We start from the raw sequence: 14,338 nt of genomic DNA on the forward strand, positions 1-14,338 counted from the left end.
TCTCCTCCCTGCCTGTTCTTAGTATATAAATCATCTTTTTTACAAAGGGGTTCACAGGCTGTAATATCCCAACAGAGATGCAGAGGGATATTTTGGGGGAAATGTAACAAGTTACCTCCTAAATTTCTCTTTATAACGGGAAGCCCGTGGGCCCAGTTGCTCTAGCCAAAGTATCAGTTCTTCAGCCATCCATTTAGCAACCGGGCTGTGGAAAAGAAGATCATCCTCAAATTCTCTACCACTCCAGTGATACCCAAGTAGTACTACTGCTACAAGTTAAAGCTGTTAGAATGCCTGAGGAAAAAAAAAAAAAAAAAAAAATAAATAAAAAAAAACAGGATTAATTCATCCTGTTTGGAGCTGTAGAAACCTGATCATTCCCATATTTTTGGAAGGTTGCAATGCTGTGTGCTACATCACTGTTTTGCTGAATATCTTCTTTTCTTTGTTTGATTGCATCAGAAAATAGTGTTTTGATTATTCCTGGGAATATCCTGACTTCTCCGTCCCTGAGAAAAATGTTGATTTTGGGGAATCCTTCCCATTTTTCTCTGCATTCTGGACATTAATCCTTCTTGGAGGAGGTAACAAGAGGTATATTTTAAGCAAAATTTTCCCTGATTGTTGGAGAGCACAGTAAGCACATCTTGGGAACAAAATGAGCTAGGTGAGAAGAAACTAAGAGGTCTGACACTCAATAGTAGTGCATTTTTTTTTTTATGTCTGGATTGCAATGCAGTGGTCAGGGCAGGGAAGAGGAGGCAAGTCTGTCTGCCTGCTTGTTTGGGGAACAGGTGAAGCCCGGAGGGGCTCTGCCTGCATCCAGGCACACTCTTCATTTCTCTCAGGGCTGAAAAACTGAGGGAGGCGTGGGCTGGGGGGCGGGTCGGGGCTTGACTCAGCCCTCATACACCTGGGGAGATACAGGGCAGGGTGGCTGCCTTTGAGGAGAAGCAACAGGAGGATGGTGCTGCTGCAGGGTGATGGGGACTGGGTGGCTGCGGACCGGGACCAGAAACACCAGGACCAGGACCCAGGACCCAGACCCGGACCCAGACCCGGTGGTGGCTGCTTCAGCCCTGTGGCCCCGTCGCTGCTTCACCTGGGAGGAGATCGCACAGCGCTCAGGTCGGGGTCCCCCACCCCAGGACCGGTGGTTGGTGATCGACAGGAAGGTGTATGACATCAGCCACTTCTACAGGAGGCACCCCGGGGGTGCCCAGCTCCTCGGCAGCCACGCCGGGCAGGATGTCACGGTGAGGGATGTCACAGGCTGGGGGTGGATGGAGAGGGCAGTGAAGGCGGGGGGCACCAGGGTTGTGGTTGTAATCCAGACGAAGACTTCAGGATGGCTCTTATCTCTTGAGCTCGCTTTGGAGCTACTGGAAGCATACTGCAGTGGTTGCATATGGTGAGGAATCTGCAAGTGGTACTGCAGCAGCCCTGTGGCAACTTAGGTAGTTGCTCTCCTTATATTAGTAAAGGAATCTCTTCCAAAGTGCTTCCCCGACTTAATTTGGAGGGGAAGTGAAGGTGGCATGCTCTCCCAAGCAGTTTTCCAGGAAAGTCGCTGCAGTTATTGCCCATAGTCCCTCTGATCCTTGGAATGAACAAAATTGGAAGAATCAGATGGCTAGCTGATGTCAAGCCGCTGGTCAGTTAGTCTGGGGGCAAAAAGGCATCTGCTCATCACCTTTCCTGTCTGACCGCTATCTTTAAAGCTATGGAAACCTGGGGGAACACAGAAAATTGTTCAGCAAATTCTCTGGACTTCTGGTGTTCTGGTGTATACAGGTTATGCTGAAAATAGTGGTAAATCGGCATCTATACAAAGATGCGACAAACATGATTGCATCCTTGCTCTGTATTTGGAAAAGCAACCCAAGGCAAATAGTTTCTGAATCTCTCACATGTAGGGGATGACTGATATTCATGAAAAAAATAATAATAATTTTCAGTCCACTGAGTTTAAACTTCAAATCTTGCATAAGCAACACTTTGCATTCCATATTTTCCATCATTCATTTGCTTTAGTTAGTACTGTCACACTTCTTTCATCTTAGGATGCTGGATATCCCCAGATAACGGATGAACATGGAAAATACAGGCGCTTTTTTTCTAGGATCTGAGCTGGTTCTTACTGGTTGATGCCATATCCAAACAAAAAGCCCTATCTGAATTCAGCCAGTTTCGTGTGACACAAGCTCAACTGTCTTCACACTTGCGCACGTGAAATAGGCTGCACACTGCAATGGGAAAACATGTGGCTCTATGTGTACAGAAAGAGGCAGGGGGGAATATTATGAAACTGTAGCTCGAGGCCTCCAAATAAAATTAATAGGAAGGGTTTTCCTTTTGCTTCTGAGAGGCTGAAGAACAAATATAACTCTAGCATCATTGTTTCTGACAGGGCAGAATCCTCAGATTTTTTAATTCCAAAGCTAATTGATAGATGTGATACTGGAGTATCTTGTCCTGCTTGAACTCTGTGTGCTTGCAAGCTGTGCAGCTCGGCCTCAGAAAAACCCATGAAAGCAAGTAAAAGACAGAATATTTGCTATAGGCATGCCTAGACTACAGGATCATGTAGCAGAAAAAGCCAAGTTGGCATCGGTCAATCTATAACAGAAGCAAGATAAAATAGAGTTTGTGGAATTCTGTGCTCTACTGTGTATCCTGATTATATGTGAACCTGAACTATCTTGTTTGGAGCAAACTTTATTTCCACACTGAGTTACAACCTGAACATTGTAAATGAAGTAAGAAATTCCTCTTCAGTATTCAGTGGAGTTCATGAGATGGTATGAATCTCACAAGCCCTTTAGTTAGCAGTGGATGCAGAGACAAAAAGTGGAAGGAGCATTAATTAACAAAATTGAGAAGAGGAGTGGAAATACTGAGTATGATTAATGTCACAATATTAGCAAGGGTCGCACTGCACAGAACTGTAAAGAAGAGTCCTGTTAATGCTAATTTTGTTGAGGTGTTTTGTCACAAAGTGTAGAAAAGCAGAGTTAAGGATTGAAGTGACTTAGGAAACAGGAACAACTGTCTTGAGGTTGGGTTGCAGTTTAACCAAATTTGCTTGAGTTTTGAAGACTGTAAAAATGTGTAGTGTTGCAACATCATGAAGTACAGTTACTTGCTGTAGACTGTTTTGCGGAGACGCTTCTTGCTTGTTGTTAAAACTGGGATTTATTGCTGAATTTAACTGCTGGAACTGCTGGCAGAGATTCACCTGTGATAGCGACTGTGTGCTCGGTACTTAGTCTGAGGCATATATGCAGCATAGTTAGTCATGCAGTTGCCCAGGCCTGCGTTATTTCAGAATTATTTCAGAATATAGGACAGATTCTGTAGCAGTTTGCTCAAAGGGATTAGCTGAACAAATTTTTTTCTTTTTTTTTTTTTTTTTTGTCACACAACCATTCTTAATACACACTTGCACAGGGTAGCCCTGCAGGGTTGGAATGCAGTAAAACACTTACTCTGGTCTGGTTAGACTGACAAAATTGATGCAGATGAAAGGTGGTGCAAAGGCAGGCATGTCAGCAGAGCAGTAAGTTGAAGGTGTTTGCTTGGATGTATAAAAGCAATTTTCCACAGCTGGAGAATCTTTGGGAGGAGTTTCGTTCCCACAGAGTGAATTCACAGCTCAGCTCAGCCTCAGCTGTGGCATATCAGCGCATACTCCTGTTTCTTTCAGGGCTCCAGCTACTCCCTATGTGCTCTCTCTGTCAGTGAAGTTGTTTCCTCCTCTGTATTTCTGCCCTTTCTGTCCCCAGCCCTGCCTGGAAGCTATCACACTGTTGTTTTTTCATGCTTATATCTTTGTGAGAGATCAGTAACACCTAACCAGGCCTGTTCATATAAATTGCATCCTTGCGTTCATTTCTGTACGAATATCTCCAAGTGCTAGAAAAAAGCTCCCTACATCACTTAGACCTCAGTGAAACCCATCCTGTATTCGTTAATTTGGGAGTGGATTTCTCTACCCAGGGCTGGTTGGAATGTTGCTGTGACATGTTTCCTAAAGCAGGCTTCTCATTGCTATCTCCTCCTCCAGAGCTTGTATTACTCGTAGTTTAGTTTTCCATCATTACTTAGCCTTAATATAACAGAAGTCTTGTTGTTATTTGATTAGTTGGGGAAAAGTAAGAATTTACTGTCTGAGAAGGGTATATTTCTGAAAGGTGAAAATCCCTCATGTCTATGAATAAGAACCACCAGATTTTTTTTTCTTTTAAGCAGTTGGAATTAAAAGGCAAACAGTCTTCTGATAAATTTACAACAAATATGTTTTTAGTTTGCTGATGAAAGGTATTTTGGACACCTGACTGTAAAGGGTGAGTGAAAGATCACTAAAATTGGGGTTAGAAGGGGAAGAAAGGCAAGGAAACTAAATTCCACTTTAGGCATGTAATTGAGTTAAATTCAGTTTTGTATTATGCAGCTTGCATACCCATAGTAATTTCAGTCTTTGAAGCCAGACCTCCTCTGTTTGCCAGTTAAATAATAAAATCTCATTTAAGAAGAGATTAGGGTAAAGGTGACAGAGGGGAAGGTGAAAAAATGGGGAGATAGAAAGGTCTTTGTCACTGTGGTTCCTCCACCATGGATGTTTTAGCACGCACAGCGTATTGAGGAGATCGAGGTTAGTAACACAGTGGTTTTTCTTATCTCTATCTTTACTCTTCTGCATTTGCAGGATGCATTTGTAGCATTCCATGTTGACAAGCTGCTGGTGAACAAGTACTTGAAGTCACTGCTGATCGGGGAGCTGGCACCAGATCAACCCAGTATTGAGCCCACTAAAAATGTAAGTTTATCCTCATAAATCAAAGATTAAAGGCAAATATTCTGAGATTAGAACTTTATTTTCTAGATCAGTGTATTTTCTAGAACAGTGGGATCCAGGTTCTTCAAAATTTTTTGTTACTACTTAGAAATCCTAAATGAGTATTAGTCTAAATCCACATTATTTGTCAGAGAATGAGATTCCTAAGAAATTTTTATCACAGCAACTACATAAATTATAGAGGCTTGTTTGGCTCTCATGAATATTAGTTACCACCTTTTCTTTCCCCTGCTTTGAGAAAGAGCTAACCAACCACTTGGTAGTTCTCTTCAACAGATAGTAACTTTTCAGGCTGTATTCCCTTCTGTTGTAGGTATCTGTAGGGATAGAATGCAGGTAGAGTGCATTAGCCTTGACAATACACTGTAAAACTTAATTCGTTGCCCTTTTGGACAGCCTATGGTAGCAGGCTCAAGGTCAAACTGTGACATCAACAGTGCCTCTGTGGATGATTACAATGTGTGAATAACCAATCTTGCACCCCTCTCCTTTCTTTGGCATGCAGACAATAGACCAGAATCACTCTTAGAGTGCAATTGTCCACAGGGTTGTATGCACCTAATTGCTCCCCTATATCCAAGACTGTTTTCTCCTGTTCCTCCTTGTCTGCCCTGACTCTTCCTTTGCATAATTCCTTGCTGAAGGGAAGCAAGGTAACACGTGGCGTCACGTAACCCAGGCATTAGAAACAATTCCCAGAACAGCATGTTCATAATTCCTATATATATGGGAACCTCATGAACTTTCTATCCATGTGAGGCTGTGCCTTACTGATTTCCCACAGCTGGCCTGCACTAGAGCCTGCATGTGCCTTGCTCCTTGCAAACTCCATTTTCCAGAAATGACTGGCAAACTAGTCTGGCAGTCTCCTTTGGGCTGGGCTTCGTGGAGACAGGAACTAGGCTTGTAAGGTATCTGCTGAGCTGGTAAAGACAAAGGTAGGTTGGTCTAGCACCTGTACTGTGGTCACTTCTTCCATATTACTTCCTCAGTGCCCAACGTGAGGTCAGCTGGGCTATGAGTTCAATTTTTTGTACAGATGTTTGACCCTCCCCTGTTAACTGTGGGAAGGGTAAAGTGAAGGCATGCATTGATCTGGTGAAAGTGATGGCAGAGGAGGAATAACGTCATCATATGCATACAGTATGCCTTCCAGTAGAGGTGCTTTACACACACACACACACACACTTTTTCCCCCTACTTTGACTCTTTGAGGAAAGGTTCTGGATGCCAATTCAATCTACATGTCTTCACTATTGCCTGGCAATGTCTGAGTAGTGCTGGGCTCTGGTGACTATGGACCAGTAGCATTCAGAAGATATTACAGCCTTAAACATCTGTTGCATGAGCCCTATATTATTGTCAAGGAGATGATGGAAGAAGCACAGGTGCTAGACATAGTCTTAGGGGGTGGGGGTACAGACATTTTGCTCTGTAGTGGCTTCTGCTTGCTCCTCTGCTCTGTGTACTTTATTGGGCAAAGGCATTGAGTAGCTGTAGGAGAGCAGTGATGAAGTTTACTGGTGTGCAAGTCCAGCTCTTGTTCATTTGAACAGACTGATCTTTCTTTCCTTGCTTGAAATGTTTATTAGCTTTTAAGGCTGCAGCACTACACTCTAGGAGCAGGGAATGTGTAACACTTGTGCTTTCCACAGAAAATGCTCGTAAAAGACTTCCGTGAATTGCGTGCCAGTGTTGAGAAAATGGGACTTCTGAAGCCAAATAAACTCTTCTTCTTCTTGCACCTTGCTCACATCCTCCTGTTGGATACTGCTGCTTGGCTCGTTCTCTTCTACTTTGGAACATCCTTAATGCCCTTTATTGTCTCTCTGGTGATGATGACCATTTCTCAGGTAAGCAATAGAGTCCACAACATGTATGCATGGACTTATGTCAACTTTCATACACATACTATTGCAGTTTTGTAGCTCTCCATTGCCTTACTTGGTATAGTTCTCCTTTGCTTAACATGAAAACTTCTACATGACTTTTGTTTCACAGAAGGTGCAAAGAGGAAATTTTTAATTGTGGAGAGCTCCCAGTATGCCTCATCTGTAGCTTTTTTTTTTTTCCCCTCAAGATCTATTCACAGACTCATAGAGTGTTTTGGGTTGGAAGGGATGTTAAAGGTGATCTGTGACTTTTTATACAGGCAGATAACTTAGAACCATTCCCCCTTGTCCTAGCACTGAAAGAGGGGAGACTTAGATTAGATGTTAAGAGAGAATTCTTTACTCAGAGAGTGGTGAGGCACTGGAATAGGTTGCCCAGAGAAGCTGTGAATGCCCCATCTCTGGAAGTGTTGATGGTGAGGTTGGATGAGGCCCTAGGCAACCTGATCTAGTGGGTGGCATTCTCCCCCAAGGAAGCAGTGCTGGATTTAGGTGGTCTTTAAGGTCCCTTCTAACCCAAGCAATTCCATGATTCTGTGATATGATTCTATGATCAGGCCATTGACCACAACTATAAGTGTGGCTATCCAACTATTTCCTTATCCAAGTGGTCCATCCATCAAATCCATGTCTCTCGAATTTAGAGGTAATGATGGTCTTGATTCCTCTTTTGTGCTACTCCCAAAATTTCCTTTTTCCTCTTTCAGGTCCAGGCTTCATGGCTACAACATGATTTAGGACATCTCTCAGTCTTCAGGAAGACAAAGTGGAACCACTTGCTGCATAAGTTTGTCATGTGCCACTTGATTGTAAGTGATTCATCCTGGAACAACTTACTTGATTTGATGGCCTTCATGCAAAAGTGTGTGTTCTAAAGATTCTGTAGAAGTGTGCTCAGCACTGGGCGAAGAAGGGAGAGAATCTGGCTCTGAGAGCGTTGTGGTTCTCATGCTCTGTTCTTCACTTAAACAGGGAGCGTCAGCCAAATGGTGGACTCTCTTGCATTCCCGACACCATGCCAAACCCAACTGCTTCCAGAAAGATCCTGATATTGATATGCACCCGTTCTTGTTTACTTTGGGGAAGAAATTCTCTGTGGAGGTCAGTGTCTGTGTGTGCATGTGCAAGTGGTCATGTACTAGCAACTGAGAAGAACACCCTACTCAACAAAAAGCACACTATATCATAAATATCTAAAACCGCGATTGTAGTTTCTGAAAAAAAAGACTTTCATCTATTTTCTTCAGACATTGCGAGCAGGTCATAATTTATATTATACTATTTAAAAATCGCTCAAGCATTTGAGAAGTTGCTGTAAACAAATAAGAGACAAATGTGCATTACATATGGGAGGGAAAATCCAGCAGGAAAAAGACTACTAATGGTTATAGCAACTTAATGACCTACTGGGTTTTGTAACAACTCAGTAATTAGCGATTATTAGGTAACTTGTGAACATTAATATAAAGCATGTATGCAGTTAGTCTGGGATTATTTCTTAATACTAATGTCTAAGGCTCATAGATGCAGGCTGCTCTGGTTTGTGTATGCCTTGATGTGAAAGGCAGCTGGCACAACAGCGCTGAAGATCCAGTGGCTGGCTGTTTCTGCAGTTTTCTGGGACTGGTTATTGTCAAGTGTCTTTCATGTGCAGAAGTCATTTGACTACATAAAATGCTCTCAGCTTGTACTGCTAGGCCACTGCCAGGAGCAACAGCAGAGGACAATGCTGCAGCCCTTTTACTGCACAAGTTAATCAGTTTTTGAAGCCTTGTCGGGAGAACTACAGCAGTGATTTTATTTTCTCTTCCATTAAATTGTCTCTTAAGTTTACGAAATCAGAGAAAAAAGTAGAAAATGAAAACAAAGAAAACAACTGGTTTTGACTGGTAATATAATTTAGTACTGTGGTATATAAGCTTGTGCCAAGTGACTTATGAATGAACAAGGAACACAAAACCAAGAGATTCAACAATTAAAATTCACCTCACTTTACTCTTAATTTTTATCATAACTCATGCTTATGTGTCACACCATCTTTTAATGGGTAAAACATTCAGGTATAGCGTTTACTACCTTATTCCTTTCCAACACAGATAATGGTGGTATCTGACAGTAGCTTATTTCCTACTATGTCCCAATGTATGTCTTAAGTATATGTAGACCTACTTTTCAGCAATCACATTTCACTTTTCTCCTACTGAAGAAAAGTCTCAGGCTTGCTTAACTGCTTATTTCTGAAGGACTTCACAGAGTAAAGCATTAAAGCAATCACTGGAGTGAGGATTTATAGCAAAAGCATATGTATGTAAAGTAGTAGGACAGGTACACAAGAAGGAGACAGTAATGATGGCTGTGGAAAGTGTGCAAGAAGGGTGCCTTTTGGGGAAGAAAAATGGAAAATGGCAAGCTATCTGTACAGATTACTTAGTTTCTACTCATTGTTTTATTGTTTATTTTCACAGCTTGGAATCAAAAAGAAAAAATACATGCCATATAATCACCAGCACAAATACTTTTTCATTAGTGAGTATCTTCATTCTCCTGCAACACTGATTACTAATGGGGCTTATAGATCTTACTTTTGAGCTGCAGTCAAACTTCAGAGAGCTTCTCGTATTATCTCTGTTTTACCTCCCGAGACCAGCAGGCTGAAGGATCACTAAATGTTAGTCGTCTTTGATGCATGCTGAGATCATCCAGAAGCTTCTGAATGATAACAGCCCTAAAATGCTTCAGACTACTATCTATATTAAGTAGTTGTTCAGGGATCCTTTGCTTCCAGTTTGTGATTTGGTATCGGTCATTCAGGAAATGATATTACCAGTGATAATGATTTCTCCATTACAGCTCTTCCTCCGCTCCTGTTTCCCACCTACTTCCAGTGCCACACATTTTATATTGCATACACAAAGAGGTATTGGGTGGTAAGTATTGCTGTTTGTGAAACCACGGGGTTAGCTGTGGGCTTCCAATCCTTCTCCTGAACATGGAGTCAAGAGCTCAGGCCCTGCTGCGTGACCCAGCGTGCTTGTCAGTTAGGCCTAATAAGACAGTCAGGTTTGTGTAGCGTTTTTCAGTGGTTATGTATCCTTTCTGCTAAATGCGTTATGTTCCCCAGCTTGCTGATAAAGGCCTGGAAACAAGCAGTGGGCTATTTGACCTGCACTGCCTTGCCTTGCTTGCAAAATCATGAAGTGCATGGCCACAGTGTTCAGAAACAGGAGAATGTGGATTTGCAGGAACTGCTGTCCTCTGTTTGTCAGCAGTATGCATATAATTTGCATTGCTTCCTATGCCAGGCAGTGCTTCATTTTTCCTTCTCTTGCATGTGTTATGAATATAGAAAGGTAGAGCAACTTCCAGGCAAAATGAAATAGCTGGTCTGGCACTTTGCTCACTGTGGAGTCATAGTCAATGATTTGATACAAGTCTTAAACTCGTGTTTCTGAATGCCTAGCTATTTGCTAACATATTAATCCATTTAATAGGAGTGAATGCTAAAATTCATTTCAATTACAGAATGAAAAAAAAAGTATTGATACCTTATTGTAACTTGTTTTTTTCTAGATCATTCAATTTAGCAAAAAACTACAGCAAAAACCTACAGAAGTGGAATGTAGAAAGTTCTCTTGTACATAAAACATGATGCTTAGAAAAAAGAGATAAGAAATGCAATTTTCGATGATTTTCTTTTCTATTGTTTTTGGGTTTGGTAGGACTTGGCCTGGATGCTGACCTTCTATATCAGATTCTTTTTTACCTATGGATCATTATTAGAAATAAAGAGTCTCCTGGCATATTACTTTATTTTCAGGTAACATCTTTTTAAAAGATTCTTCAGCCTTCCTTCGTGTATTCTTTCCATCTGTCTGCCTTTTCCTTATTCTTCCGTGTTCTCTTTTACCAACTCTTTAAAAAAAAAAAAAAAGGGGGGCAAAAATAAAAGTTAAACTCTGCTTAATCATTTTCTGTGAAAGCAAAGAGCCTTAATTGAATGCTTACCAAACTGAGAAATGCTCACCTTATGTAGCATTCAGTGCTTCGGGAATTGGTTCTGCTACTCCTTAGAGAACATTTAACAGGAAAAAGGGTTACACTGGGCTTGCAAATGTTTTAACTATCATCATAGCCTTCAGTGGATGTACTATGGTTAGATCATTTTAATGTTTCTATCTAGTTTGGTCCTTAGTTACAGATAAAACAGGATGAATGCAGGGCTATTTCAGTTTTATACCAAAACATATCAAGTAATGATGAGTTTTATAAGGAAATATGAAACTTCCAGGTGCTGGAGGTTCTTCCAGGTGCTGGATTAATCAGGCCGGTGTTCTCCCATGCATTTGTAAGCCTGGCTATGCTGTCATTTCTATGGCTCCTCATTGACTCATTTACTTGTTACTGAATTCTGGCCTCTTGTTTGGTTGCACAGGATGCTGGAGAGCAGCTGGTTTGTCTGGGTTTCACAGATGAACCATATCCCAATGGATATTTACTACGACAAGAATTTGGACTGGGTGTCTACCCAGGTAAAATATTTTCACCTTAAGAGTTGTGGCCATACAGGTACAAATTCTAACCACAAGACAAGTAGCTACTGTATTGCACTAAGGGTGAATCCTGCTGGTAACTGGGAAGTGAAGGTTAATAGGATGACTGCAGGAAAAAAAAAAGTTGCTGGAACACGTTTAGAGAAAAGCAATGAAGCTGGTGAAGGGACTAAAAAGCAATATGTGAGGAGTGGCTGAGGGAACTGGGCTTCCTTAGTCTGGAGGAAAGGAGTCTGAGGGGAGACCTTATCAGTCTCTACAACTACCTGACAGGAGGTTGGAGCAACATGGGTGTTGGTCTCTTTCTCAGATGACAAATGATAGGACACAAGGAAACAACCTCAAGCTGGGATAGGTTTAGATTAAAGAAGAATTTCCTTATGGAAAGGTTGGTTAGGCCTTGGTACAGGCTGCCCGAGGAAGTAGTGGAGTCCCCATTCCTGAATGTATTTAAGAGACATGTGGATGTGGCACTTAGGGACAGAGTGGTGGACTTTTTCTCCTTCTGCAGAGATGGAAGTTTGTGTCCTCCTCTGGCTGAGCTCCTTTGCACTGATAGATGTCAATGTAGTATCATGTCTTTGCACAGTGACTTACTGGAGGCTAGCAGTAAAGCCATCACAGAAGCACCTGTCCGTCTCTGCTTTTTCTGCAGATGTAGGTTTGAGAAGACTCAGAACAAACTTTTGACTGTGTTATTCAAATGCATTCATGGGAGCACAGAGCCAGCTCCTAGTTTTACCATGGTCCATGCTAGCTGGTCTGTATAAATCTGCTGGTGCACAAGGGAAGGAGGATTATGATTCCTGCCTTGAGGTAGCTCAGCTTGGGCTGAAAGAAAACAACAGAACAGAGTAGCACAGTATAGTGTGCTCTTGAGACAAATGGAAAAGGCTGCAGTCACAAACATGTACTAATTCTGCCTTCCTTTTCCCCTTCTCCAGCTCCAGGCAACATGTAATGTTGAGCAGTCCCTGTTCAATGACTGGTTTACTGGGCATCTGAACTTTCAAATTGAACATCAGTGAGTATACATCCTGAGAGTTTTTTTTTTTTAACCGTATTCTCTGCTCTGAATCCTACAAATTGTTGTTGGCACCAGTGAGTTTGTCTAAATCTAAAAACCCTAAAGAGCATGATAGTGTTAATTCAAAACCTTCACTGTGGACCCACAGGAAGATTGGAATTATGATTGAAAATGGAATATGGGCAGGATCTGTTAAAACATACAGGTAGCAACAAGTTTTATTCAAAGTGGTAGTTAATAAACATCTGTGAAATGGTAGTTCATATGCATCTGTGAAAATGTGCCAAGGCACCCTGTTTATACCCTGATGGAGTAGTGAGATATGCAACTGAAGGATGGACCCATCTCCATTCCTGTGCTGGTTAGCTATGGAGATGATTACTGCTGGAGAAAAGGGGCAAAAGTGGATTCTCCTAGTTTAAAGTATCACTTAATTTGGAAAAAACAGAGATATGAGAGACAACAGTAGAGAAATAAGGGAGGGGTAAAGCAGGAAAATATTATGAGTTCCTTGGGCTACAAGCACACCATAGGGAAAGAGGAGACAGGAGCAGCAAAAAAAGCTCTGTTTAGTGTGGGCTGTAAGAGTCCTAGGAAGTAATAACGAACAGGAACATGTGAAAGGTAATATTTGTTGTGGGGCACTGAAAGAGAACTTTGTCTCCTGTTCACAGCCTATTCCCCACAATGCCAAGACACAACTACTGGAAGGTGGCTCCTCTTGTGAAGTCCTTGTGTGCCAAGCATGGCATTGAGTACCAATGTAAGCCGTTGCTCACCGCCTTTTCAGACATTGTGCAGTAAGTAACAGTTAACACATTGGGAAGAAAATTGCAGAAGGATATAGGAGAGACTGGGGCTTTAAGAACAGGGGTTGGCTTGTTCTTTCTTACAAAATAGCACATTAAAATGCTTGTTTCCCTTGTCCTCACCAACACTCCTTTAAGCACCTACATGTAATGTGTCCATTCTCTCTCTCTCAGCTCTTTGAAGAATTCAGGAGAGCTGTGGCTTGATGCCTACCTACACAAATAGGAAGACAAAGTTTGATGGTGCCACATACAGCCTACTATGTCTTTGCATCCCCAGTAAGCTGAGGAGCAGGGACAACGAGGGACTCTAAGGAAGAATAAAATGGATAAGAACTGAAGGAAGTGATTCCAATCGATATGAAGTTATCTGAATATTTCTTTTGTTCTTTCCTGATATTTTGGTTCAGATACGTTAAAAGTGAATAGGACCAGCAGGAGCTGAATGGTTAGATCAGGGAGAAACTTTTTGTTAACAGTGTCTGAGTAAACAAGGCCAAGAAGCAGTTCTGAGCATGTGTTCAGGTCAGATCTATGGACTGGTGTAGCTGCACACACAAGTTCATGCCAATCTCCTCATGTGTAATGTTTAACACCTAATACAATGTTTCCTTACTCGAAGTCATTTGAAATTGCACAGGATTTTGAATTAGCACGGTGTCCCAACAATGCACTTACATCATAATAAACTACAAATTACACTTGGAGTATAGCAGTTGTAATATGTAGTTGAATAACATCAGCGTTGCTCCTATTATTGTTCTCTAGAGTATTCTCTTTGCCGTAACACTAGGCGTTCCCAGTTGCCAGGAAAAAATGCAGTTCAAGCTCAATTCTCTTTTCAAATTTCTTTATTTCATTTTTTTAGCCTCCTGCTTAGGTACTCTTTGGAGCATTCCTCACATGTGTGTTTCTTTGATCTGTTATATTTTACAAATCTGATCCAAGCTCTTTGATAAGTAAAATGGCTAACTTTCTTTTGTATTCCTTTTTGAAGGATTTTTTTTGAGGAATTATAGCAAAGGGGGCATTAGTAAGTAGTAAGAGCAGTGAAAGTCAGCTGCTAATATAAAATATTCAGATTGGTTTAATGTTTTCTGTCCATGAGCTATATTTATGGTTATTAGCCATAAATATAAAAATAACAGTATTATTATCCAGTAGCATGTATGAGTAATAAAGTAAGAAGTAATGCAACTGAA

At 41.5% G+C, this 14,338-nt stretch overlaps 1 protein-coding gene across 1 annotated transcript; it reads left to right on the forward strand.

The window, feature by feature from the left end:
* Positions 1-462: 462 nt before the first annotated feature.
* On the forward strand, positions 463-13,891 carry LOC106044871 (acyl-CoA (8-3)-desaturase-like). The gene is made up of 13 exons (XM_013195066.3): positions 463-594; positions 980-1,256; positions 4,709-4,819; positions 6,514-6,711; positions 7,458-7,559; positions 7,723-7,851; positions 9,216-9,276; positions 9,601-9,677; positions 10,470-10,567; positions 11,183-11,279; positions 12,245-12,324; positions 13,002-13,127; positions 13,311-13,891. Exons 2-13 carry the CDS (start codon positions 984-986, stop codon positions 13,360-13,362), a joined length of 1,404 nt encoding a protein of 467 aa, XP_013050520.3. The 5' UTR covers positions 463-594; positions 980-983; the 3' UTR covers positions 13,363-13,891.
* The last annotated feature ends 447 nt before the right edge of the window (positions 13,892-14,338 follow it).

Source organism: Anser cygnoides, chromosome 5 (genome assembly GCF_040182565.1).
Source record: "Anser cygnoides isolate HZ-2024a breed goose chromosome 5, Taihu_goose_T2T_genome, whole genome shotgun sequence".
Lineage (NCBI taxonomy): Eukaryota > Metazoa > Chordata > Aves > Anseriformes > Anatidae > Anser > Anser cygnoides.